Below are 25,037 nucleotides of genomic sequence, written 5' to 3'. Positions count from 1 at the left end.
CCTCAGCTGAGCTTCTTGGCGTGGCTCAGGCAGTCTGCTGGGGCAGTCTTGTACATTTACTCTTCTCTTTCTGGTCATCACAGCAGCTGGGCACCCTTGTGCACCCAAGGGACACCAAAATCTACTCTCTTCTAGCCATAACTGCCTGTGTGTCCTGTTTTCTCTGCCACAGTCAACTTGTTTCAGAAATTGTGCTGAATCCTTGCTCTTTAGTAATAAATTCTATTGCGTTTTCTGAAAGAGAAAAAAATATAGTCCGCAACGCTTCTTACAAATACCACATTTTTTATTTTAACTTCCAGGTTTGCTTTTAGTTTTTTTTTTTTTTTCTTAATAGCATATGTACTCTGGGGAGCTGCTTTGGAAGCTTTATTGATAGGCAGGGTCAAGACACACTTCCCTGATTTCAATCAACAATTTCCACATCCAACAAGCTGCACAAAGGAAAAACCATAATGGATATCTGTGCTTCCTCACTAAAAGAAATTTTCAGTGGCAGAGATAATTTTCCTCTCTTTTTAGGGATTAATGTTTGCTAGTAGGGAACCCAAAGGCATCTGGAGGAGGCAACTGCAACAGTAGCTTCAGAAGGACAGCTGGAGATGAACCTCCCAAACTCTGGCAGGGAGTCCTGAAAGAAGAATCCCACTGCATGTGGGTAAGCAGCAGGTCACGCTTTTGTCACCTTCAGACCTGGTTTACGCTCAGCTTGTGGCACTGCATCTTTCCAGCCAAATGCTTTCTCTCACCAATAAGGATGTCATTTCTCAGTTCCATTTGCAGTTTATTGCTCACATATTACTTACACTTCCTTGACTCTTGATAAGAAAAATGATTGTCATCTTGTACATTTTCAAAACATTTTTAAGAGATGGCTTCCAGTGCTGTTGCAACACTTTTGCTACCTCTAGTATTTGTTTTGATGGATTTGGAGCCACCATACTATAGTTTTCACTGTTATTGCATGTCAGGTTGACATATGTGGTATTTCCTCTGTTGTGTATTCATGTAATTCAAAAAGAATTTGTCCAGAAAAATGGACAGGGAAGAACATTAGAGTGCAAGGCAAGTAATAAATATTCAAATGGTGCTTGGGAGTTGCTAATGGACAATACCAAATTCTCAGCTTTGATTTTGCCCCTTCCCTGACTGATTTCCACAATATTTGAATTATAAAATTTTAACTTCCATAACCACAAAAGACAGGATACAAAGGACTCTTTGTCTCTCAGGACAGGGGAATTAGGTCTGTGAAGGACTCCCAGAGCAAGAAATCCTACCAGAGCACCTGACCATAGGTTAAGTAGGCAAGATTGCCATTGCAAACTGAGATGACAAGAAAGCATATATGCAGACTGTTATTTAAAACAAATCATGTTACTGATTTTTTTTCCTGATATTCCAAAATAATTAGGTTTTAGCTAATGTTTTTGAATTTCTCTATATTGCTAGCCTGCTGAGAAAATATCCAGTTGCCTAAGTTGTTGGGGGTAAGATCCATAGACCCTTGGGGCTGTGCACCACAAGACTCAGATGAAATATGGCTCAAGTGAATAATACCACCCCAGAACTGACTAAAGTAGAAGGCCTGAAGAAACAGGGTTAGTGGTATTGAAGGTGTGACCACTCAGATGGGCAGTTAGTTTCACAAGTATCACACTTGCTAGCTGCATCCTCTCAATTGCCAAACGATCTGCACAGGTGTCTGCCCAACACCTCAACTGTAAATCTGGAATATTACACAAAGAGAGCCACTTAAGTAATTCCTTTGGGTTATGAATAATTTCTAGATTTCTAGATAATTTCTAGATGCAATGAACTGAACATTGCTTCCTGTTTTGGGAGTGTATTCCTGAAGAAAGGAATAGTCTATTCTGCCTCAAGCCAGGGTGGAAATGGTGGTAATTTTCCTCCTAAATGGCTGTTACAGCTTTCTCAGAACGCCACAGTAAAGAGATGCTGTTTAGCTCTCATGACCATGAAGTGTTTATTAATTTTTGAATATGTATTTATGGGGTTCATTTTATACAGTACATAATTTCAATGTTTGATTCTTAAATGGAAAAAGTATAAAAGTGAATATTGTTTGCTTCTTGAATCATTGATTACACAAAATGTCTTAGACATGAGTACCTAATACTAATAGTATTTTTTTGCTGTTTCATTTCTTAAAAATCATTTCCTTTGTAGAATAAATTTATTTCAAACCCTTTACCATGAATAACACTGGAGATTAAAAAATGGCATAATTACAGGCTGAAGAACAGTCAAGCAAATAGGCAAACACAAAAATCCCCTTTATCAAGGGAAACGGTGGCAGAGCCAAATGATTTTGCTCATTTTTAAGGCCAGGAGTCATGCCAGCATCATCATCTCTCAGCACTTTTAAGTATGTTCTCGACACCTGATGAGCTTTCTAAAGGCCAGCTTGAAATCCTCGTTAAAGCTCGTGTACAGCAAAGGGTTGATGAGCGAGTTGACATACCCAAGCCAGGTCAAAAAGTCTGCTACTTCTGGAGAGACAGTGCAAATGTGGAGGCCCACAAGCAGTTCCTTGATGAAAAAGGGCAACCAGGACAAAATGAAAGCACCTAAAATCAGCCCCAGGATGCGAGCAGCCTTTCGCTCTCTTGTCGTGGAGATCTGCTGCCGGTCGCCAGCCAGGTCCAAGTCGTTCTCAAAAGGAGGGATCCTCACGGATGGTTTGATTTTATCAAACTCTGTGGTTGGGTCAGATGTGGAGAAGTCCGAGACACAGAACGTCTGTGTGAGCTTGCAGCTGGCAAAAGAGTTCTGGCTGTCGGTGCTCCTGTTGCTGAGGTGGCGGCTTGAACCCCGCTTTTGGTAAAGGCTCTTTGCAGCGTGGTAAATTCTGTAGTACAGGATCAGGATCAAAGTCAAGGGAATGTAAAATGCCCCAAACGTGGAATAAATAGTGTAGATGACATGGTCATGCTGAATGCGACACTCACTGGGAATACTGATGCTGTGGTGATTTCTCCAAAACAAGGGGGGCATTGATATGAAAACGGAGATTGTCCACACGGTGACTATCATCAGCCCAGCCCTTTTCGCCGTCCTTTTCCTGGCGTATTCGATAGCGTCTGTGATGGCCCAGTACCTGTCCAGTGCAATGACACACAGATGAAGGATTGAACACGTGCAACAGGTCATGTCGACGCTAAGCCAGATCTCACAGATGAAGTACCCCAAAGTCCATTTGTCTATCATTATGTAAGTGATGCTCAAGGGCATGACGAGAACAGCAACAAGGAGATCCGTCACAGCCAGTGAACATATGAGATAATTTGCCGGCTGGTGGAGCTTCTTGGTTGTGGAGATTGCTGCAATTACAGCAGAATTCAGCAGCATAGTCAAGGTTGTGATTGTGGCCAAGGTCAGGGTAATGAGCATCTTTTCCGTTACTGTTTTTGGCTTTGCAGCCACACTGGCTTCAGTGGTGCAATTTGTGAAATTCATTTTCCCCTCCAGGATGCAAGAAGTTGGTAATGAAGAGTTCTAGGTTCAGAAGTCATCCATTTGAAAGAGATGCTCTATGTATAATTTAAAAAAAATAATTTATAATCCCATATTCGACAGAGCAGCAAATAATCTTCCAGGTTTCTTCCTGTTCATTGTTTTCCTAGAAGATAAAAACACACCTGTTAGTCAATTTAGGATAATCCCATCTTTTGGTAAAAAAGTTCTGTGTTTCTAATATCATCTCAAATAAAATGTTGGTCTGTTCTCCCTTCTCTTCTCTTGCCTTTTCTCTCCCCTTTTTTCTGCATTCATAGTTCATTTTTTTCTTATCTAAAGGGCAAATTGGGCCAGATTTCCTGCTGATGTGAAATGGTTATTCCTTCTTCAATTTTGGAGATTTTACTTTAGGAGGCTGGACTAAGGGACCTCCAGAGGTCCCTTTTCACAAACATGTCTATGATCTTTGTGATACTGATACCAGGAGCTAGTCCTTTTCTTGCTTGTTAAAATACACTCTAGCAGATGAAGAGCTGAGGGAATTTGCCTTTTCATTTTAATTGCTATATGAGAGGCATCAATTACTTTTATATATCACCTCTGGAAAAAAAGCAGCAGAGCAGCCTATCTCAGCAAAGGCATGCCAGCATTTCACCGCTTTCTATTCTGCTTTTTCATATCCATATCTGTATTAACATATTAGAAACTGTACTTAAAAATTACCTGGGTTGCTTTTATCATGCAGGTTTTCAACAATGTTTAAAGCTTTATGGCAAATGCTTGGTTTTACACAGCACATCAGTGTTGCTAGGAGCTCATATAGTTTTGTCTAATTATTCCTGACATTTCACATATCCCACTGTGAGTGTCTTTAGAGGAGACAGACAAAAAGCTTCTGCCACTGCTTTGAGATTTCCATCTAATTGTGCTCCCTGTCAGGGAGTCCAGTGTGATGCAAGGAACAATAATTAAAAAAAAGTTTAATTTTGTTACAGAAGTTTACATTTCTTTTCCATACATCCCAAATGCTAACTGAAGCCAGAGTTAATAGCCCATGAGGTGCAGGTTGGGATAACCTCTGGGACCTTGCTTACTCATTTGTAATTTATGTTTGCATAAAGGATGAGGAAAACTGAAAGTCTGACTCCTTTTCCATTGAAATAAACAGAAAGATTCCTTCCCCTGGCTTCATTTATCAGAGTAAGAAGGCTTCTTGGTTGGTTGTACAGGCTCCCTTTACAAGCAGGGGAAAAAGATAGCAGCTGCCAGAAATACACTTGTCCCCTCTCAAGACAAGCCTTTAAGGAAGATGCAATGAATCATATCCTGAAATGCTGATCTTTCTCTATTTTCACTACAAGTGGCTCCTCCACAGTTGCATTTGGAATACATGTCTGATTTTTAGATTTTTAGGTTAAATCTGAGAGGTAAAACCCATTCTCACTGACACCAGTGGGACTTGGATTGGGCTCTGAGTTTGCACACGCAAGCTAATGAGGAATTAAGAAATTGAATGAGGAATTATGCATTTAAAGCTAGTTGGCTGCTTAGCTCTGTGTACATATGCTCTTCCTCAGATGTTGGAGTGCCATCTTCTGAATGAGCTGAATGAGGAAAAATTAAAATTAGAAACTTTAGATAAAAACTTCTATTTGTAGATAGGCTTTAGGAAAGCAGATCTGTACTGCCACTGTCTCTGGGTTAGCAAAATGTGAGTTTTATTTCTGCTGAAGGAGCAGCAGAACTGCCTTCCCCTAAAGCCTTACCTTCCCCCTGCTCTTAAGAAACTACTTTAAACAGCTTTAAAATACTAATAGCCTTGGAGGAAATATTAGGCCTGATTATTGAAAATTGACTGGAGGAGTCAGATGGAAATCCACCCATCATCTTCATGTGGTTACCACCCGTGGAAATGTCAATTTGATTGTTTAGGCCTAAAGCAAAAATATCAGCTCAAACCTTCTTCATAAATTGTCCATGGGAGTCTTTTCTATCAAGACAGATTCTGATTTCCTTAGTTTGCACCCTTATTATGTCTGATGCTTTGATCAGAGGATAAAGCAAAGGGGTTTTCTCTCCCTCTCTTGCACTCCCGGAGCACAGACCAAAACCAGTTGTAATCCACATCCTCTCTTCAGCACTATTATTTAGTGAGTGTACCCTGGCCCACAAGCACTCTCAAAGATATTGGAAGACAAAATGGAATTCACATCTCCTCCACAGCCACTATGTGCACACACAGGAGATCTTGTGATGCCTCTTGATGTAAGCAGCACTTCTTTCTGCTAGTCCTTCTCTCCTCTGAGGCCCTGAGGTTTCATGGCCCTGGGACATCTCCCCACCCTGCATGGTCCCAATTTTCTCTGCTGAGCGCTGCCTATATACAGGTTTAATCCAGTAAGACCTGAATTGCTGTGGTTCTCCTCACCAGATGGCCTACACTGGTGTATCCCAAGGAAAATCCTTTCTGAACTCTACCTGTTCCCTGTATCACAAGAGTGATAAATAAAAAATAAAATAAATTAATAAAAAATAAATTCTTGCTTTCCTTAATTAACTTGTATTTAAACAAACTTAATCAGATCCAAACATCAGGTTTGCTTTAGGACAAAGGATAACACAGAGGAGTTTGGTTTTACAAGTCTGTTACTGCTCAGGAGAGCTAACATTTTTTTCTTCTTGGAAAACATTGCAATAACTGAAGACAAGAAAAAATATAAACAAAGCATCATCCCTGCCTGCAGGTACCTCAGACACCACAAGCCCATCATTTCATGTCCAAACCCATCACTGAGGAGTTAATTCAGATTTTTCCTTATAGGAAGTGAGCCCTTAGCAATTCAGACAATATAAATGCCACATAAGAGAATGTCACTAAACCAGTATTATTAAGGAAGTATATTTAAATGCTGAGAAGTTGTTGAGAGCTGCAAGTTTCTTCTACAGCTTAAGTTTGTGCATCTTGTCCTCCCTTACCCACAGCATGAGGATACACACTGGCATTATAACTAATTAGTTATAATTAGTTGACTGTAGCCCTGGCTGTTCACCTCCCAGCTCACCTCCTGTGCCAGAGACTCTCCTGAGCTGCTGGTGCCATCTCAGCACTGCCTCCAGGGGCTCAGCCAGGGCTCATGTCCACTCTCTTGCAGTGCCTCCTCTCCCGCCACTCTCCCACTGTCCTTGCTTTTCCAACTGTCTTCTCTCTACTTTTGAATTAGAAGACACAGATAGAGAGTACTCTGGCCCAGGAAAGAAATGATGTTTTAAACTGGAAGTTATTTACAAAGAGATACCAGTGATTGACCTTGCTTATTAATACAGGGCAGGATTTAAATGCTACTTATCATCAATCTTTTAAAAATGCAGGTGTGTTTGTGGTCATAACATGAGTGTTAACAAGGAGAATTTTACTATGTCTAAGCAATAATAGCTGGTTTCCAGCATCTCTATCTCTTGCATATAATTGCTATATATAGTATTGCTATCACTATAGTAATTGATTGTGGTTTTCTAAGCAACATCTTAGAAGGGACATTAATAACAGTTATTTAAAGTTCTCTCACTAAAAGCACTGCTATGTTTATGTTTTGCAGCTGTATCACTTTAGGCTGTCAGTCATTTCCTACAGAGAGAATTTTACACACACAGACTAATTTTCTGCAGTTGGTGCAAGAAACTCATCTGTCTTCCTCCAAATGGGAATCAATCATGTTTCATATTAGCTGGTTATTGGTAATGGCTTTAAGTGCCATTTAAGAGGAAGAAAGGGGAAAGAGTTTGATTAAACTTAAAAGGAACTGGACAAATTTAGGCTGTGAGATGGCAATGTCCATGTCTGCTCTTGCCAAAAAAACTATCTCCCTCTTCTCAGCAGAGGACCACAGTGTAGCAGAATAATCTGAATTTCTGCTGGACAGATTGACTCCCACTCTTTGGCCACTGGACTTTCCACCATTTCATAACAAATGGAATAACATCACTTGGAGCAAGCAAATGGAACTGGCATTGCACATGTGTATGTACAAGGCAGGTTAGTTCCTTTACATCCATGGTTTTACATTTCCTCTAAGCAATTATTGCACTGTACAGCTGCTACACCTTTGTGCCCTTGACAACAATGAATCAGTTTGACTCTCTTAAACTCTGAATTGGTCTGAATGCTTTTCACTTTCAATATCTCCATGATTTTAGCTCTGAAGGGCAAGAATCTGTGCCATGATTTGTGAGACAGTTTATGGAAAATATGAGTTAAGACATTTATGCTAATGCTAATATTTCAAACTATGAAAATATGCTAAACTTTCAGTGCTCTTCCTCTTCCTTGAAAGAGGTTTTCTCTTCCAAGTTTATGTACAAAGCCCTGAAATTCAGGCTTTTCCCTTGCAACTTTCTAGTATTGCTTTTGTAAAGTAAAAGATTTGTAAACAAATCTTGGACTTCTTGGCTCCTTGGTAATCAAATGACAGCTGAGTTTAACTGAAGATTATAGGTTTGCAAATACTAAGTACTGTACTCTGGCATGCTGGTTTTTCTTTGGGTTTCTAAGGATGTCAGTGCTGCAGAGGTCACGCTATGGATTTATGTAGGCACTGAGGCTGTTTGTAACATGTCATGTTTGGAAAAGCAGCATGCAAAAGCTGAGAAAGTGGAGATGGTCAGAATCACCCCAACCTGTGGCAAGACTGTCAGCAAAACAAAATCTTGTTGTCACCAGGCAGCTCATATTCATAGCCACAGCACGAGATTTTGATGCCAGTTGTAGGTAAAACGAAGGCAAACTATTAGAAGGTGTGTTGGGGTTGTCTTAGAGAAGCATAAACTGGGGTAGGATAATAAAAGAAATCACTATTTTTGTGTGAAAACCAAAATTTTACAAGAACCTGTCTGAGGAATTCCTAGCTGCATTATGGGACCATAGATTTAAAGATGCAACCTTTTCTTACACAAACTGAATGAGGCCAGGAATGAAATTACTATGAAATTTGTAGGAACTGACCTATAAAATTGACTTTCAAGTTAAGATTTACCCTGTGCACACCGCTGAAACAAGCAGCATGATGGAAAGACAGGACTGAGCAGTAAGCAAGGTGTGTGGAGGCATAACTGTGTGTTTGCATCTGTGGGCATACTACTAATGTTCATACACCTAGTGACCCTGTCATAAATAACCAAAGCACAGTGTGTTGTAATCAAGGATCTAATGGCCTGCAGCCTGTCTTTGTGTAATGTAGGTTTCTAGGGACACAGGGATACCTGTGCTTCAGCTCAGTCCTGGCCAGAGAGGATGGGCTGAGTGAACAGCACTGGGGACACTGCTGGGCACAACAGAGAACGTGCTGGGTATGGCAGGTACCAGCACAGGCACCTGACACCAGCCACAGATGATGCCCCAAGGGATGCCTGGGTTTTGCAGGTGGAGTGACACAAGAAGTGGTTGAAATTCACCGAAGAGTGGAGGGGAGCACTGGGGACTTTTTGGGAACATGGTCTTGTAAAATCCACAGCACCTCAGCTGCTCCAGCAGTAATCACATAGAAAGCTGAGTGTGCCTATAACAACTCTATCACAAACCAGATTTCACTGGTTGTTGCAAAACTGGGACCGATGGGGAGGAGGTAATTTGGCCAGAGTTGTACTTTTGGGAGGAGGCTGAGATGGAGAAAGGGAGTATCAAGTCTGGTGAAAAGGACAAGTGGAAGAAGAGACAAGAAGGGAAAAAGTGAGTGTGCCTTGGTCATCCACAGCCAAAATTAGGGCAATAACCCAACTTGTTCAGTCCAGAGAACAAGAGTCAAACCTGACACCATTGTTGGGAGGCTGGGAGGGCTGGGCTATTCCCAGCCAGCATAGACAGAGGGGACAGAGGGACGCAGCACTCTGGTGCTGCTGTGTTGATGCCTGCACCAGGCCTGATGGCTCTGGAAGCTACCCATCACCTCCTCAGGGCAAAGGGGTGTGTCTGTGCCCTCTTGTCCTCTTGCAAGAGCAAAACCAAGTGTTTGTGCAGGCCACCTGTGTATGTGTGCAGGAGCCCCCACAGCTCTGCTTATTCTCCATTGGAAACTAAATTCTGTCTAAGAGGTTGCTAAAATGTCAAGCTGTGAAGCGGTGCTTAGGAACTGTTATCTGTGTCTTGTCACTGTATGTTGGGATGTTGCTCTCTGTCTCTTTTGCTGAAGAGCCCAGGATAAATGCCAGGGTGACCATGATGTTCTAACTCCCTTAGCATCAGAAAGAGGATCTCTGCTTGCATATCAGGAAGACTTTACTTCCTTCTCAGTGAACCTTGCCAGCCTGTAGGATTTCTTTCCCAAGTTAGAAGCCTGTGAGAAAACTGATGGGAGAGGAGAGGTGCTGCCTCCAAAAACCATTGCTGTGGTTTTTCAGGTTTTTTAAAAATCCGCCAGCATTACACTACAGAGGTAAGCTTTTGTGGTGCAGATCTTGGCACATGCAAATGAGAAACAATAATTAGTGATGATCTTCAAACCATGCTCCCTCCCACAAGCAGTGGTATAATTATCATTCACAGATGATTACTCATTTTTATCTACTTTCAATATGAAAGTTAGTAAATCTTAGGCAGTGAAAGCTCACAAGATGCCACTGAGCTGCAATCTGATACAAACTAGGACTCGATGCAGATTTAATCCTGGTTTTCATAAGACATAAATAAAATTCTCTGGGATAATAAAATACACAGATTTCTAAAAAAAACCAACTAGAATAGCACTCTAGTTGCAGTATTTTGTAATAAATAACACTCTAAATTTATAATAATTTGGTTTCACGAGACTATCAAATGAAAAAATTACTTTAAAACTCATCATCACGTCTGTTTAGACCCTTAGCACAGTACACATAAAAAGTCTTTTTTGTTTTATACTATACAAAATACCCATGTAAACTTCAGCCCATTCCTGGTAGTTCATTTCAATATACACTTTTCATGACCTACCTGATATCCTGAGATGTTTAACTTGTGGACGCCAGAGGCTCTAATTTTCTACACCATAGAGCCAAGAGACATGGGTAGCTGCATCTTGCAAAATCTTTTGAGGTAGAATTTATAGTAATCAATTGTACAACCCTAACCTGTCAAAACACGGAAGCGCTGTCTTTTCTACCACATTGTGGCATAAAGAACTTCTCCCTATACCTATTTTTCCTCCAGACATGATTTGTGGAGATAGAAACTTTCTTTCACTATCAATCTGTTCCTGAAAGAACAGAAAATAAAAATATGTTTTGATTTGTTTCCATTTGTTTTGCAGATTGAATTTGTATAAGTGCTGAAATGAGCTACTTGGGTACAGAAACATCATGTTACATTAGTGCTGAATGGGTTAATTCACCCAGCCAAGAAACTGTAAATTCTCAGTCATGGACTTCCTGATTCCCACAGCTAGACAGCCTTGTTACGTGTGTTAACCTGATTAAAGTTATCAGACATGCTCTCCCCTGGTACATGCATGACATCTATATTAACAGAGGCAGCAAGCTTGTTTGATTGCCCAGAGCAGCATTTAACTACTCTAGAGCTGTGCTTCTCACCTGATCTTTTCTCAGTGCAAAGGTACTCTTGATCCCTAATGATATCCTAATTTATAGGCAGGCCTGGGAACCTACGCTTACCTTAACCTTAACCTCTCATCTGGAAAGAAAAATACAATCTGTACCTGTTACTGACCCTTGCAACCTTCATGCTTAGCAGTCACTCTCACAGAGACATTATTCTCTGATTAATTTTTTTTTAAAAAACTTGTGGTTAAGACTGTCTTTCTTGAACTTCATATTTCTAAATATTTTTCACTACTAAAGAAGACTTTTCCTCTGTGTTTTAGGTTGTACCTCACTTTGTACATGCATCTTTTGACATGTTGTGTCACCAAAATTCCCTCTCCTCTCTTTTAATGAAATTTTTAAAGATTTTAATTTTTAAAAATTTTTATTACTTTTTTTTTTTTTTTTTTTTGCTAATGTTTTTTTATAAAGTCGACCTCGTCACTGATCCCTGCTATGGATGTTCTCATGCTTCAGGAAAATGTAGAAACTTCAAAGACCTGGTGACAGACCCAAATCACTTGCTATGGAGCAGGTGGTTATGGCAAGGGAAAACATTTGCCCCAGGTTTTGTGCTGCTGTCAGTACCCACTGCTGCTTTTGGCTTGGCTGTTTTGCTCTGCAATTCCCTTTTTTTCTACTGAATGGTTCAGCAAGGCGCACACAGACACAAAAGAAAAGAGCGTCGACACAGGGTATTGGCGGGTCCTGGGGCCCTTCATAATCCTTCCTCCTACTGCTCAACCTTCCATTCAGACTACTTGTTCATTGACTGTATGACTAACACCTGCAGTCAGATAAAATACAGGTGGGAGGACAGCTTGGGTAATGAGATACCCTCTCAGACATTGGCAGCTGAACTGTGTGAGATCGTTCCCTGTAATTCGCAAGGGGAGAGAGCAGACAAGTGTGCCATAGCCAGCACTTACAGCCCTCCTGAGAAAAACAACACTTGGGATGGTGCTTCACTGATGAGTGGCCCAGGGACAGATATTCATGAAGCTGGTTAGTAAGGTTCAGCTGAAAAGTGAAGGCACACAACATCTGAATGGTCCTGAGTAGGTGAGACCCTCTCCCAAACCTGCAATTCTTCCTGCAGCCATGACTCAGTCTGCCAGGCATCAACCAAGCTGAAGATCCATCCATAACAACTCCCAGAAACATTTTGCCAAAGCAAAATAAACTACAGTCACATTTGCCTTAAAAAAAACCCAAACAAAAAGACAGGAATTCCAGCTGTAGAGACCATGCTGTCACAGAACCAGAAGACTGGTGCTGAAGTGAAGCCCTGTTTCTTATCTGGGGATAGCAGAGGCAGCATCTTCGTGGTTGAAAGAAGTACAGAATCACATAAAAGGTGCTGGAGGACTCAGAGAGAAGTTCACTCTATTTCTTCTCAAAAAGCTCTTACTTTAAAAACTGGAGCCAGGAACAAAATGTTTCAGTGTCCTCTTGGTCACCTAACAGCATAATCTCTCTAAGTAAAAAAAATCTTTGTTTCTCCTTTTGAATAGGCTTATGAAAAGAAAATCCATTATTCAAACTCATTTTGAATAATGTTTAGTCTTAAAAAATATTCTTGACTTCCTCAGGTTGTATTTATGTGGATAGTGGAAAAACTGTCCATAGACCTCCAGACTTCCAGGTAACTTTTAAAATAATAAGAGTTACTTTGAAGTTTAGTATCTTTTGAACTAATGATCTGTTTGTTTTGTGACTAGAAACAAAACTCCCTTCTTGTGAGCCTCCTCCAATGGTCTTTTGGAGCAGAAATCATGCAGAGCTTGTGAAACTGTTGTAAATCATGACTGTTTTGCTGAAGCCAAATCCCATGTGGAAAAACTATTTTTTAAAAGGAATCCTTCGTTAGAAATAAGTCTATTTCATTTGCAAACTGTTAAAGCACCTCACTGGAACATCTTAAAAATTCCTCTGAAGAATAACAATTCCATGTCCAATATAACTTGAAAGAGCTGCTGTGGGAAAAGCTGGGTTTTCTTACATGCTGATAATCCTTATTTTTACTTCTTTGAGTTGAAGATCACAATACAGTTTGCAAGTCTAATACTTCACATACTGTAATGGGCCTGGCAGGAGGCACAGTCCAACGCCTCATTTACTAGCACCTCCAGGGAGGGAAATGCACTTTGTGAGTTGGAAACCATGTAAAGGCAATGGGATTGACTTTTTTTTGTAGCTCCTGCTGCCTGAATGCTGAGTCAGCTCTAGAAATTCAGCAGCAATCTAAGTGGCCCATGAACTGGGCTTATCATCTCTAGGTACATGCCTGAAATCCTATTTAGTCTTCATTGTTTTATAGTTTGAAGCAAACCTAAATATGATTCTAAGAGTGCAACTTTGTAAGGAAGACTCATTCCCTATGGGGAACAATTGTTACCTAGCCACCTTTCCTGCATCACCTGTGTCTTTAAAGACCTCAATTGTAATGATTTAGGCCCTCAGTCTCCTCTTTCCTAACTGAAAAGCCTGAGCACTCATTCCTCATATTGATGAACTGTGCTGCTGTTCCTCTTAAAGAGGAGAAAGCCCCTACATGTACTTTATACAGGAGCTACATTATTAAAGATGCTTGGGTCATGTAAGATGCTGAAACCCTGGTCCATAAAATCCCTATCTTTCATGTAAAGATAGTTAAGCATTAGCTTCCTGGTGCATAAATCCCTTCTGAGTATCGGTATGAGGCTCCTAAATTAATTATCTGCTTTAGGTTTCTTTTCTGGGGAGTGTTCTCAGGCTCAGAGCCCTGCCATGGAGCACAGCATGAGTGGCAGGGTCAGGAAATGACTGACAGGAACTGAGTGTGCTGTGGTCTGTTGTGGTTCTGATGCTTTGCATTTAAGTCACTAACTAGAAAGGGAAGAATCTGCTTTTCAAGGTCTCCCAAATGCTTTAAGAGGAAAACTTTAAGAAAAATCTGCACTGAATTCTCACCTGTGAATATATTTTCCATCTCAATTTCTCATCTTACTGCTTAGAGACATGTCAAAGACACACAAATATTTACTGATGAATATCATTTATTCAGCTCTGGGGAAATGGTGCTATTTGCATTTATATGGAGACTATCATTTTATACAAGCTAAATGTCACTGTACATGTGTTGCTTTTCTAGTCAATATTTGTTTCTTGCTGCTATTCTGTGTCAGGAGACTGCTGTCAACAGAGTTTATTTAATCTCCGTATGACTTGGTTCTGTACACAACTGCAATTCATAACAGCCTCAAATGAACAAATCTGACAGACTAAAACTTAGCAATTCTTGAAGTTTGATCTGAGATCCTTTGAAGCTAATGGAAATGCTTCCACTGTGAGCAAAAATATTCCAGATTAAGCCTTAGTGAATATGCACCTTATTTCTTGCTGATAAATTAAAGGATATGACTCACACAATGGCTCTAGACCTGCTTTGAAAGGAAAATTTTGTGTGACTGAACAAAGAGTTTTATTGTAGCAGAAGGTGCCGTGGGTCCTTAATCATGTAGAAAAATGTCTCATGTTGGTGAGAAGCACCGGGCTGATGGCATGAGCCGGCTGCCTGGGACTGTGAGCGTGGGATTTCCATCTGGGCAGTGTGCTTGCTGCAAGCACAGGAGAAGTGAATTACTGACATGTGGTGTACAGCAACATAAAGGTCAAGGACAGACTCCTGTTTAGTATGAGAAAACACTTCTTGTACAAGCCCTAGGTGCAAATCCTGCTGAGGCAGAGGTATTCAGATATTAGACTGGCTGAGCTCTGGTGGCCTGAAACTCTCAAGTTTGCCAGTTGAAGAGGGTCCAAAGTTGCTGCAGTACATTTATGGCAGTATGAGTTTGTATTTGAACTGAACTCATGTTACCATTGCACTCTTAGGGCAAATGCTCCAGGGGTTGGGTCCTGACCTATGGTTTGAACAAATAAATCTCCAGTTAAATGTGGTCAATAGGTCCTGAAAAATCCCATGCAAAAGAGCTCCTGCTTTTATTTCCAAAACTTTGCTGTTGGTAGTGGAAGCCATGAGCTGAGCTGACAGCACATACAAACAATTATTTTGGTTACCCAAATAAAATAGCTACTGTTGTGATACTGCAGTTACATTATTCAGGGCCTTAGCAATAGCTATATCTATCTGTAGCTTTCATATGAAGACATACTTTTTCCCTGAAACCCTTACAATATCCACAACCAAGCTAAAATGTTTACTTTTGTCCATTGCCTGGAGTAACTAAAATATGTGTCTGCTTTTGGAGACTTTCAGTTGCGACTAAGCTCACATAACTGGCACTTTAATGACTTGTCTGGAGCATCATGTAAATACAGAATAAGCAAAAAAAAATTATGAAAAAGAATTCAGTATCAACTGTTTCAGACATGTCATTATATGAATTAGTGATAATTTGCTGTCAAAAACCATAGGCATGCTAAAATTAACCCACAGATACAACGACATATGGAGTAATTACAAAATTTCACTCACTACAAAGATTGAGTCGTCCTTTAGCAGGTGCAATAAAATACGATGAATCAAAGTCTGTCAAAAGTAGTGTACATTAAAACAGCAAGAGTTGGTGTGTGTGATGTAGAAAGAAAAAGGGCAATGGCCCTGTTTTTCAGCTACAAACTGTATGTACCAAATTTATACTTTCCCCTTCTGTAGTAAATTGATTACACTGAATACAGAAGACTGTGGTTCATGCTAATAACATCCTATGATGACTAGCACATCATAGCCTTTTTAACCTGAAAAATGCTTATGTGACCATTTGTCCTGCCCTTGGTTGGATTTTGCTGCAGCAGTTCATACTCATAACAATTAAGAGATATTAATATCATGCTAACAAGAACAGGGTCATGGGAAAAAAGAATTAACCAGAATTCCCCATAAGTGCTCCCCCGGATGCTTCTCTCAGAAGTAAGGACTGATTTTAAGGGCATATTTCACACCTACTGTGTGCATTTCGAATATATTTTTTCTCACTAAGAACAATATTAATTCCTGGGTTAAGCCAGAGTACCTTAAAAAGCACCACAAGCAAAGCCTTGATTTACTCTGCCTCAGAAATGAAGGGGAAGATGAAGGGATAGAAGTTGTTTGTCTCTCTTGCTTTTCCAGGCATCTGCATAAGGAAGCTTGGATAGATACAGGCTTGAGTAGAACTTACTGTGGGATTAATGGTGAATATAGCAAAGTGTTTTAAAATTAATCAGTTCTATAAAGCTAAAGCAGCATATGTTCTCTAACTCATACAAGCACTAAAAATGTGTGCATTGTGTATGCTTTGTACATACACAATTACTGTGAAATTGTACATTATGTTATTCCTTCAACACTTTATGGAAGTCCATGAACCTGAAGATCCTCATTTTGAGAATTTGAATTCTGATCATGAATGCCACACCTTTGCTGACTCGTCTGCTCCCCAGGTAACAAAAGGAAAGGAGCTGACATTGCATGATCTCTGTCCACCTCAGAAAGGGCTGGAACAATATTTACATGGCATTTGGGCTTCCTCATCCCATGTGGGAAGAGTCAGTCTCACATCCTAGATTCTGTCAGCTTTGCAACTGATACCCAGCCCACCATTACCTGCAGTGAGAGATGTGAGATTTCTTCTCTGTCTCTAAATCAAACACATACCAACCTGGGTGACATTGACTGGACAGAGTTAGATTCTGAACAGGGTGGTCCTGAAGACCCTACCAGACAGAAAAAAATCTCTTCTGTCAAAACTTGTACATATTCTTCCTCCACATAGCAGAGTCTCTAGGCCATTGTGCCAGTTAAACAGCAGACTTTGGGTTAAGAAAAAGAGCTGCTGTGATTCTGTGTCACTGATACCTGGGTTTATTTCTGGGCTTATATGGTACCACTTATGATACAAAATTTAGAATTCAGAAGTCGCCAAAAGAATGTATCCAAAAGTATGTGGAATCTTGACTGGCCTTGTCAGGAGTGTTCTACCCCTGCTGGAACATCCTATCAGCACCTGCCCTAGAGCTCAGGGCATTCTGTTTGTCCTGTCCTGCTCAGGACTTCTCCAGTGAGTCCAAGGCACTTTCTGCTGGGAGGTGGTTCTGGCCCTGCACCACCTGCACACTGAGGAAGGAGATGGGAGGTTCAGAGGCAGACTCTGACATGTAGTGGCTGTCCCCTATTATCCTTTGTCTCCAGCTGCAGCATCCTTGGTGGCATTGAATCACAAAATATTTAGGTTAGAAAAGATCTTTGAGATTGAGTCTTTTGACTGGACACCACCATGTCAACTAGACCATGAAACTAAGTGCCATGTCCAGTCTTTCCTTAAGCATTTCCAGAGACAATGACTCCACCACTTTCCTGTGCAGCCTGTTCCAAACGTGACAACCCTTTCTGTGAAGAAATTCCTTCTGATGTCCAGTCTGAATCACTCCTGGAACAGCGTGAGATTATATCCTCTTCTCCTGTTGCAGATTCCCTGGAAAAGGAGCCAAGACCAACCTGGCTACAACCTCTTTTTAGGCAGGTTTAGAGAGTGATAAGGTCACCCCCGAGCCTTCTTCTCTCCAAGCTGAACAACCCTACTCCCTCAGCTGCTCCTCACAGGTCTCGACCCTTCACCAGCTTGCTCTAGTGTCAATATGTCCTTTTTAAAGTGAGGGGCCCAGAACTGAACACAGCACTCAAGGTGTGGCCTCAGTGCTGAGTACAGGGGCACAATCACTGCCCTGGTCCTGCTGGCCACACCATTGCTGGTACAGGCCAGGTACCATTGACCTTCTTTGTGAGGTGTCTCCGCCCAGGGAGGCAAAGATTTAGTTTCAGATAAGCATTAAGTGAGAGGTGTTGCTTTAAAGCCCGGGAAGAGTGGATTCCATCCTTCTGTCTCAGGGTATGTGCCCTGTGAGCCTGGGAAGAGTTGATCCACCCTGGATCCTCATGGGGTGGCAGCCCAGGATGTTCTGGTTGGGTTTGAGCCCCTGGGGTTTCTCCCTTGCTATGTTCCCATTAGATCCCGACTTCAAACTCCACTTTGGTTCTGTTCCACAAAACCCATCACCCTGCTTCTGTTCAGGGCTCTCTGTCTCTGATCTAAGCTGAGTTTATTCCTGTATTGAATAAATGGTTTCCTGAGCAGAAGCCCATCTCATTGAGTCTTATGTTGGTCACTGGTAACTGTAGTCTGCCTGGACATGGTCCTGCAGCCCCAGAATGCAACACTGGCCACCTGGGCACTGCTGGCCCATGTTCAGCTGCTATTGACCAGCACCCTGAGGTCCTTTTCCTCTGGGCAGCTTTCCAGCCGCTCTTCCCACAGCCTGTAGTGCTGTATGGGGTTGTTGAGGCTGAATGGTAGGACACCTGGCACTTGGCCTTGTTAAATGTCATATATAATTGAATTTGGCCTATTGATCCAGCCTCTCCAGATCCTGCTGCAGAGCCTTCCTACCCTGCAACAGTGAGTGATCAACACTCCCACCCACCCAATGAGGAGATGGGTAATGTCTCAGCTGCCTCTTCCCAAGAGACCTTTAATCTCCTGAGAAGTCATTTCATGCGACCCTTCGCATGGCACAACATACTTTCAGGTGACTAACCTGTCTTTTACAGCTGGAGAAGGAAGTTGGACTAGATGACCTCTGGAGGTCCAGCCTACATGACTGTATGATTACAGCCACTGCTGCACTTATTACAAGAAAATACAAGAGGGAAACAGCCATCTCATCTTATTCTAGTTTAAAAAAAAATCCATGTCTACCTAGGAAAGTTTTTTTTAGATAGGAATGAATAATGTTAAATTAATGACAGCAGTATCAGTACCACACCTCGTCTGAGCAGCATCTAAATAAGTGGTTTGTCTTAGGTAAGTTTCAGCTACGTGTCTGTTCCCTACATCCCAACATGCCTGTTTTGCCACAGCCACCTGCTACCTGGGCACGTAAGCCCATCTGACCAAAAGCTGAGATACACAGTCTGCATCCTGTGATGTCCTAGCTCCTGTGAGAAGCTAGGTCCCACCATCCTGTGGGCTGGGGGAAACCAGTGAGTCATTGCTCTCTGGCTAAGGCTCTCTGGCCTATTACAGGGCAAAGGCAGCAGGACAGGCTGCTGGAGTTCCTCAAAATGTTCCTCAAAATACGCAAAAATATCAAAAAACAAACCACAAAACACAACAGGGAGATAACTCTGGGTAAATTCCTGGCTAGATGCACCAAACTTCTGTGCAGCCTGAGCAACCCCAAAGCTCACGTCCTAGAAGAGGTTGTATCTGTGGGTGGCCAAAAGCTGGGTCTTCCCTCTTGCATGCCCACTCTTTGTGGGGATGACTGGGCCATAGGTCCTTGTGGCTCTCCCTATAGTGGTGAGGGCACTGCTTCACTTGGGACCATCATGGAAAATGAGAAGCAGCCAAATGCTCTGGAAGCATCTCACTGCCCCTTGATGCAGAGGTGCTGGTGACAGAGACTCCTCAGCTGGCACAGTATTTCTCAGAGCACCCGATGGTTGCAAAAGGGAGGCTGAAACCTGGACATCTCCAGGTTGTTGCAGCAAATTAAACATGATGAAACATGGTAGACAGCTTTATATGCTCTATTAACTCTATTGGACCTTTGTTTTGGAATAATTTATTGCTGGATTCTTCACAGCACAGATAAAGTTCCAAACATCCTCTGATTTTGTTACTTTGCGGAGGCCTTGGTGTCAAAGATACATCCAGTAAGAGCCAGTAGGAGCCAAAAGTTTATTCTGGAGGCCGTCCCAACAATGTCAAAGGAGCAGCCCTTACTATCAGCTGTCTTTTGTCATGCTGGCACAGTTGGCATGCTTGGTAGGAAATACCATTCCAAAAGAGTGTTGAAGTTGTGTGGAGACCAGTCCAGCAAGTTGTGCTCTTCTCAACAACCATGTGTGAAGTACTCCATGTTTCAAACCAGTTTGGTTTACTTCTCACCCAGTGATCTGCTGGAGCAGCACTGGTTGTAGAGGAGATGACCTCCTGCATTCTCAAACTGGTGGAGTCACTGTCTTCTTCATCAGTTGAAGGGTGACAAACACACCCCAGGGCTGAGTGCCTGCAGGAGGAGAGTGAGGCAGTTCAGAAGATATTTGTAGGTGTCTCTCTGCACAGGTGTCGAACAGGAATGCTTGTGCTGCTTCTCATGCTTCTTTTCACTGAGAAGATGCAGGCTTTCACCTTTAATGGATGATTACTCTTGGATGAGTTTGCTAATGGCTCCAGTTGTGTCACTCATGAAACTCATCTTCATGATTTCTGAAAGACCCCATTAACACCGCATTAGAATCCTGATGGCTTTCATTCACTGAATTATTTAATTACTTAAATTTTTTAAACGTATCAGAATACCTTTTAAATCAAATGTGACCTTCTGGTCTTCTTTGAGAGGGGCTGACCTTGAGCATGCTTCAGGGAGCTGCTGCAGCCTTGCTTCTGTCTTCGCACATGCTCTCACTGCAGCACTCAGCCTTGCACCTTCACAAAAAGGTGTTGTTGAGGGAAGCAGCATGCTAAGTGGTTTTCTTTTTTGTGATTTATCCAAGTGCCTGTTTGCTCCCACATGCTGTGAGTGGATAATAGCAGTTCTCAATCAAAGTTAAAATTACTAATGCTCTTGTCTGTGGAAAATTTAGTGCTGGAAAGAAAAAAAGGTTAATGATGCTGCTGTACTACCAATCTTACTATGGTTTGTCTTATCTTCATCCCTTGCATCTTTGCGAGCATTATTGTATTGACAGGTTATTCCAGTTGATCTCTCTTCTGAAACCAATGTAAGGCAACTGTATCTGACATTTTGTTAAGATAGTGAAAGTAGTATTAAAAAAAAGCCCTGTAAACAGAAAAACAATGTGTTTTTCTTTCTAACACTATGTTCATCACCCAGTAAACACTCAAAACTCAACAGTGTGCTGACAGCACAGTGATTAGCACAGAGAATTACTCCATCCCCCTCTTGAATATATGCTTACAGCAGTAAATTTTGCCTATGTATTTCCTCATAGCTGGAAGCTGTTGAAATTATTTGGCACAGGATGTTGGAGTAGCTTGGAAAAAAAATAGCAACAACAGCCACTCTCACTTCAAGTTATTGACACTTCACTGTCCATCTGCAGTTCCATCATATGGAGGCAACGTACCATCATTTCTCTTTTTCTAATTGTGTTCACCCGAGGTTCTTTTTAATTGTATTCTGCTACAACCTTTTGCCAGCATAAAAGGGCAGAGAGTTGATCCTTTCACTTATATATTCTCAGTCTTCTACTGAACACATTTAATTGATGGGAACTGGAAAATGGGACAGCATTAGAGTTGCATATATTCATGTAAAAAAGTAATTTTTAGTTGAGATAGATGAACTCTGATGGATTATACAGTGTCAAATTACGTGCTTCAAATTATATGGTGTAGTGATGGAGTGGTTTGACCAAGCCATGCTAGGCTCCTTTTCTGAAAAGGTCTTATATCAGGCATCTGAAACGACTCTTGGGTACTTAATCAAAACCAGTCTGGTTTGTAGGGGTCACCATCATGCATAAACCACTGCCAAAATGACTCTCTCTATATGGTGAGAGTATCTCAAATGACTGCTTGCTAGGCAGTCTGGGATCAAGTCACCCTTTTGTGTGCCCTGACACACTGTGTCTCTGACACACTGAGGCCTCCAGCAGATGGATGAAGTTACCTTTTGGATGCCCCATGCCCACCCAGAATCCCACTGAATACTGCAAGTTCCCTGTGGTGCTTTAGAGAATAATTAGCAGATTTCAAAGTTTACCCTTAAGGTATAGTTGTGTTCCAAGACTGTCCTCCCCTGCATCCTGGGTGTCTTCAGCGTTCCCTTGTACACTCTCCCTTGTGCTACATGGAAACTTTGCTGTTGTGCTGGCTCATGTTCTCCAGATACACAGACACGTGCCCTTGATATCACTCCATACCTTTCTTTCATAAGACTAACAAGAAGTTCTTGGCAGATAGTGGAAAAAATTCAGTTTTCTCACAAACTTCGGAATAATCACTTCCAAATCTTCCAATCCCAGTTTTCTCAAGACTCCATGTTTGCAGGAGTCTTACTGCAACACAGTCCTAAATTCAGAATGCCTTCAGCACAAGCCTAACATGAAATGTGACAGTACTTCCAGAGGCAGTTGCTGGATCTGTTGCCATGCTGAAGATGGGAGATATATTTAGTTCCCAGTCAATCACCCTTCCATGGCTTCCTGCATAGAACCAGCACAAATGTGGGATCAGGGGCTAGCAGGTAAGGTGCTGCCCTAACCCTTGGGTCTTTCCCAGAGACCTTGTAGTTCAGGGTGTGTTTGCTTTAGGAGGCAAAAAGGAAGCTAACTTAATGCATGTGATCAGGCACACCTCAGACACTTTTTGCCTTAATTATATTTACATAGGAGTAACAACAAATAGAAGGAAAATTGTGCTTATCAGCACTGCTTGACATTCCCAGTGCATTAGCACATGAAATGATCTGGTGACAGAGTAAATAAGACATGAATTACTTTTAAAAAGCTTTTACAACCCATTCTAAGATGTTTCCATCTCAAAGGTGACCTGTAATTGTTAACAATTTGCAAAAACAACCCCATCAACTAAAATGAAGGTTTCAACAGAATCATTATAAATGTTTCAAATTATCAAGGTAAAGTATTCAGCACAACTGGATTCAAATATGCCTTTTCATTTTCATCTAAGGCCCTATGACAACTGGACTGCCTCCACATTATAGCAGCCAGGAGCAAACACCTCTGCAGGAGCCCGCAGCTTTTCCAGCAGCAGAACAGCTTCCCTGCTGAACCCAAAGGTTTTTGAGAGCCCTTAAAGAACACCCAACGTTGTAACCTTTCTGGAGGCCCCATGGACTGAAGCTGGATATTGCCCAGTTGTGGCAGTCACAGAATCACAGAATGGTTTAGCCCTTGGAAAATGGAAAAGCCCTTTAAGGTCTTCCATTTACCATCAACCCAGCACTGACAAGTCCAACACTCAACCATGTCTCTAAGTGCCACATCTACATGTCTTTTAAGCACTTCAAGGGACAGCAATTCCACAATATCCCTGGGCAGCCCATTCTACTGCTTTACAGCCCTTTCAGTGAAGAAATTGTTCCCAGTACCCAATCCAAACCTCTCCTGATGAACTGTGAGGCATTTTCCTCTCATTCTCTAGTTTATTACCTGGCAGAAGGGACCAACATTCCCCATCTTTCAGGTAGTTAGTTATACAAAGTGATAAGGTCTCCCCTGAGCTCCTTTTTTTTCAGGCTAAACACCCCAGCTCTCTCAACTGCTCCATGTAAGACCCTTCATAAGACCCTTCATAAGACTCTTTTGCTCCAGACCCTTCACTGTGTTCATCATCCCATCATTACTCTTTGTCTGAGTCACAACAGTGATTTAATTTTGTCCCACCACCTCCCAGGGTGTCATTTGGGCAAGCAGCTGGCAATCTGCTCTGGACATCTGAACAGCAAATCCAGGTAGGCAGAAATGTGCCACATTAGGGTACAGCACTCTGTGAGACGGCTACTGTGGCCAGGTGTGCTGGCAGCAGTGCACACCACTCCCACTGTGTTCTGGATTAAGGCTTCAACATCTTGATGGGATACTATGTACTTTTTATTGCCAGCTTTATCTTATATACCACCAAAGCTGGTATTTTATTTAGAACAGCCTTATTCAGAGATATTTAACCACAGAGTATCTCAATCTGGAGGTGTGGGAAAAGAGATCATTTAAAATTTCTTTAATTTTTTTTCTGGTTATTTTCAGCAGTCCTCTATTCAAAATAACTTGGAGCTATGCATGAAGGCTGATTATAAAACCTATCTAGGGGATTGAGTCACACAGCTGTGCATTTAAATCTCCTTAAGCATGTTTCAACAGTCTCAAATACACGATGCTAAATTGGAGATGGGATTTTCGGATTACAGATGGCAAAATGGTAGAGGGAGCACCAAGGTTAGAAACTAAGTGAAAGTGTGAGTTCTGCATAGGGCTGCAAGGTTTCATGAAGAATGCTGACTTGGAGGAAGGATCTCCTTGGCCTGAGAGAACCAAAGGGCACCAGGCTCTGTGAAATTTCCCAAGATACATGCACTAGGACAGCAGTGCCACTCTTAAAAAAGTGTATTTTGCACTGGAGGAGGTCAGAGTTTGATTATTTAATACCTTTGGAAGAAGCTGTGGATGGCATGCTCTGCTTGAAAAAACTGCTGTGACCTGCAGGAACATAGCTGAGACCCAGAGCTTCATGATTAATTGAAACCAGTACAGCAGAGCTACCTTTTCTCCCTGAGACCCAGGCTCATAGCTTTGCCAGATTATTTTGACATATTTTCTCCACCCTGAGGATTTTAACTTTACTTTAGACAATACCTTTTAGCTTGGAAACACTGTTGATTTACTCTGCAGACTCTTGACAGAAAAAAAAGAGGGAGGAAAAAAAGGGTTCATTTCCAGACACTTGAGAGTATTGGAATTGTTCAGGTGCTGAAGTCAATGCAAGGCATCAGTTGATAAGTGGGAGGCTTAAATGTAAAAAAATCTCAAGGTAGCAAGAAATGATTTGAAAAGGCCTTCTTTCTTCTGATTACTACTGAGAAAGGATGATATTACAGTGAACCTTGTTAAAATGGAATATTCCCAACAGAGAATAATTGATGTTAGTGCTACTGTCAAACCAAAGATCTGAAAGGGACTAATTACGTTTTCTACTAGGAGTAACTTTCTATTTTGTCAGTGCTTCGATACCTGAGCAATCCCATTAATCTCAAATATCTGAATCCCAGATCCTCTGCCTAATTTCTGCTGGGAAATAGCAAAACCAACACTTACCTAAGCAGCAGTGGCCAAATTTGACACCCTTAGCTCAGAAGAACATATAAAACATTCTACACAGTTTTTAATAGCTCATTCTAAGGCACACGCAGGTAGAAGAAAGCAAGCAGGATGTCTAATAGTGGTTACTGGTTTGGCTATCCACTGC

General features: G+C 41.6%; 1 protein-coding gene across 5 annotated transcripts in view; it reads right to left on the bottom strand.

The window, feature by feature from the left end:
* Nucleotides 1-265: 265 nt before the first annotated feature.
* The window catches only part of HTR1E (5-hydroxytryptamine receptor 1E), a 37,804-nt gene continuing 13,032 nt past the window's right edge, over nt 266-25,037 (bottom strand). For 2 of the 5 annotated variants that reach the window (XM_086876483.1, XM_023922291.2), the window contains exon 2: nt 266-3,643. In XM_086876483.1, coding sequence (XP_086732609.1) covers nt 2,386-3,480 — 1,095 coding nt within the window. In that variant the 5' untranslated portion in view covers nt 3,481-3,643 and the 3' untranslated portion in view covers nt 266-2,385. Of the gene's footprint in view, nt 3,644-6,542; nt 7,385-10,441; nt 11,737-18,779; nt 20,298-20,390; nt 20,677-21,816; nt 22,259-25,037 lie in introns of those variants that run through there. The other 3 variants (XR_015283009.1, XM_086876484.1, XM_023922290.2) reach the window with 3 other exon arrangements.

This window comes from Cyanistes caeruleus, chromosome 2 (assembly GCF_971803275.1).
Source record: "Cyanistes caeruleus chromosome 2, bCyaCae1.hap1.1, whole genome shotgun sequence".
NCBI classification, from domain to species: Eukaryota; Metazoa; Chordata; class Aves; order Passeriformes; family Paridae; genus Cyanistes; species Cyanistes caeruleus.
Note: the sequence above shows the minus strand (reverse complement) of the source record. Positions and strands in the feature narration are given on the sequence as shown.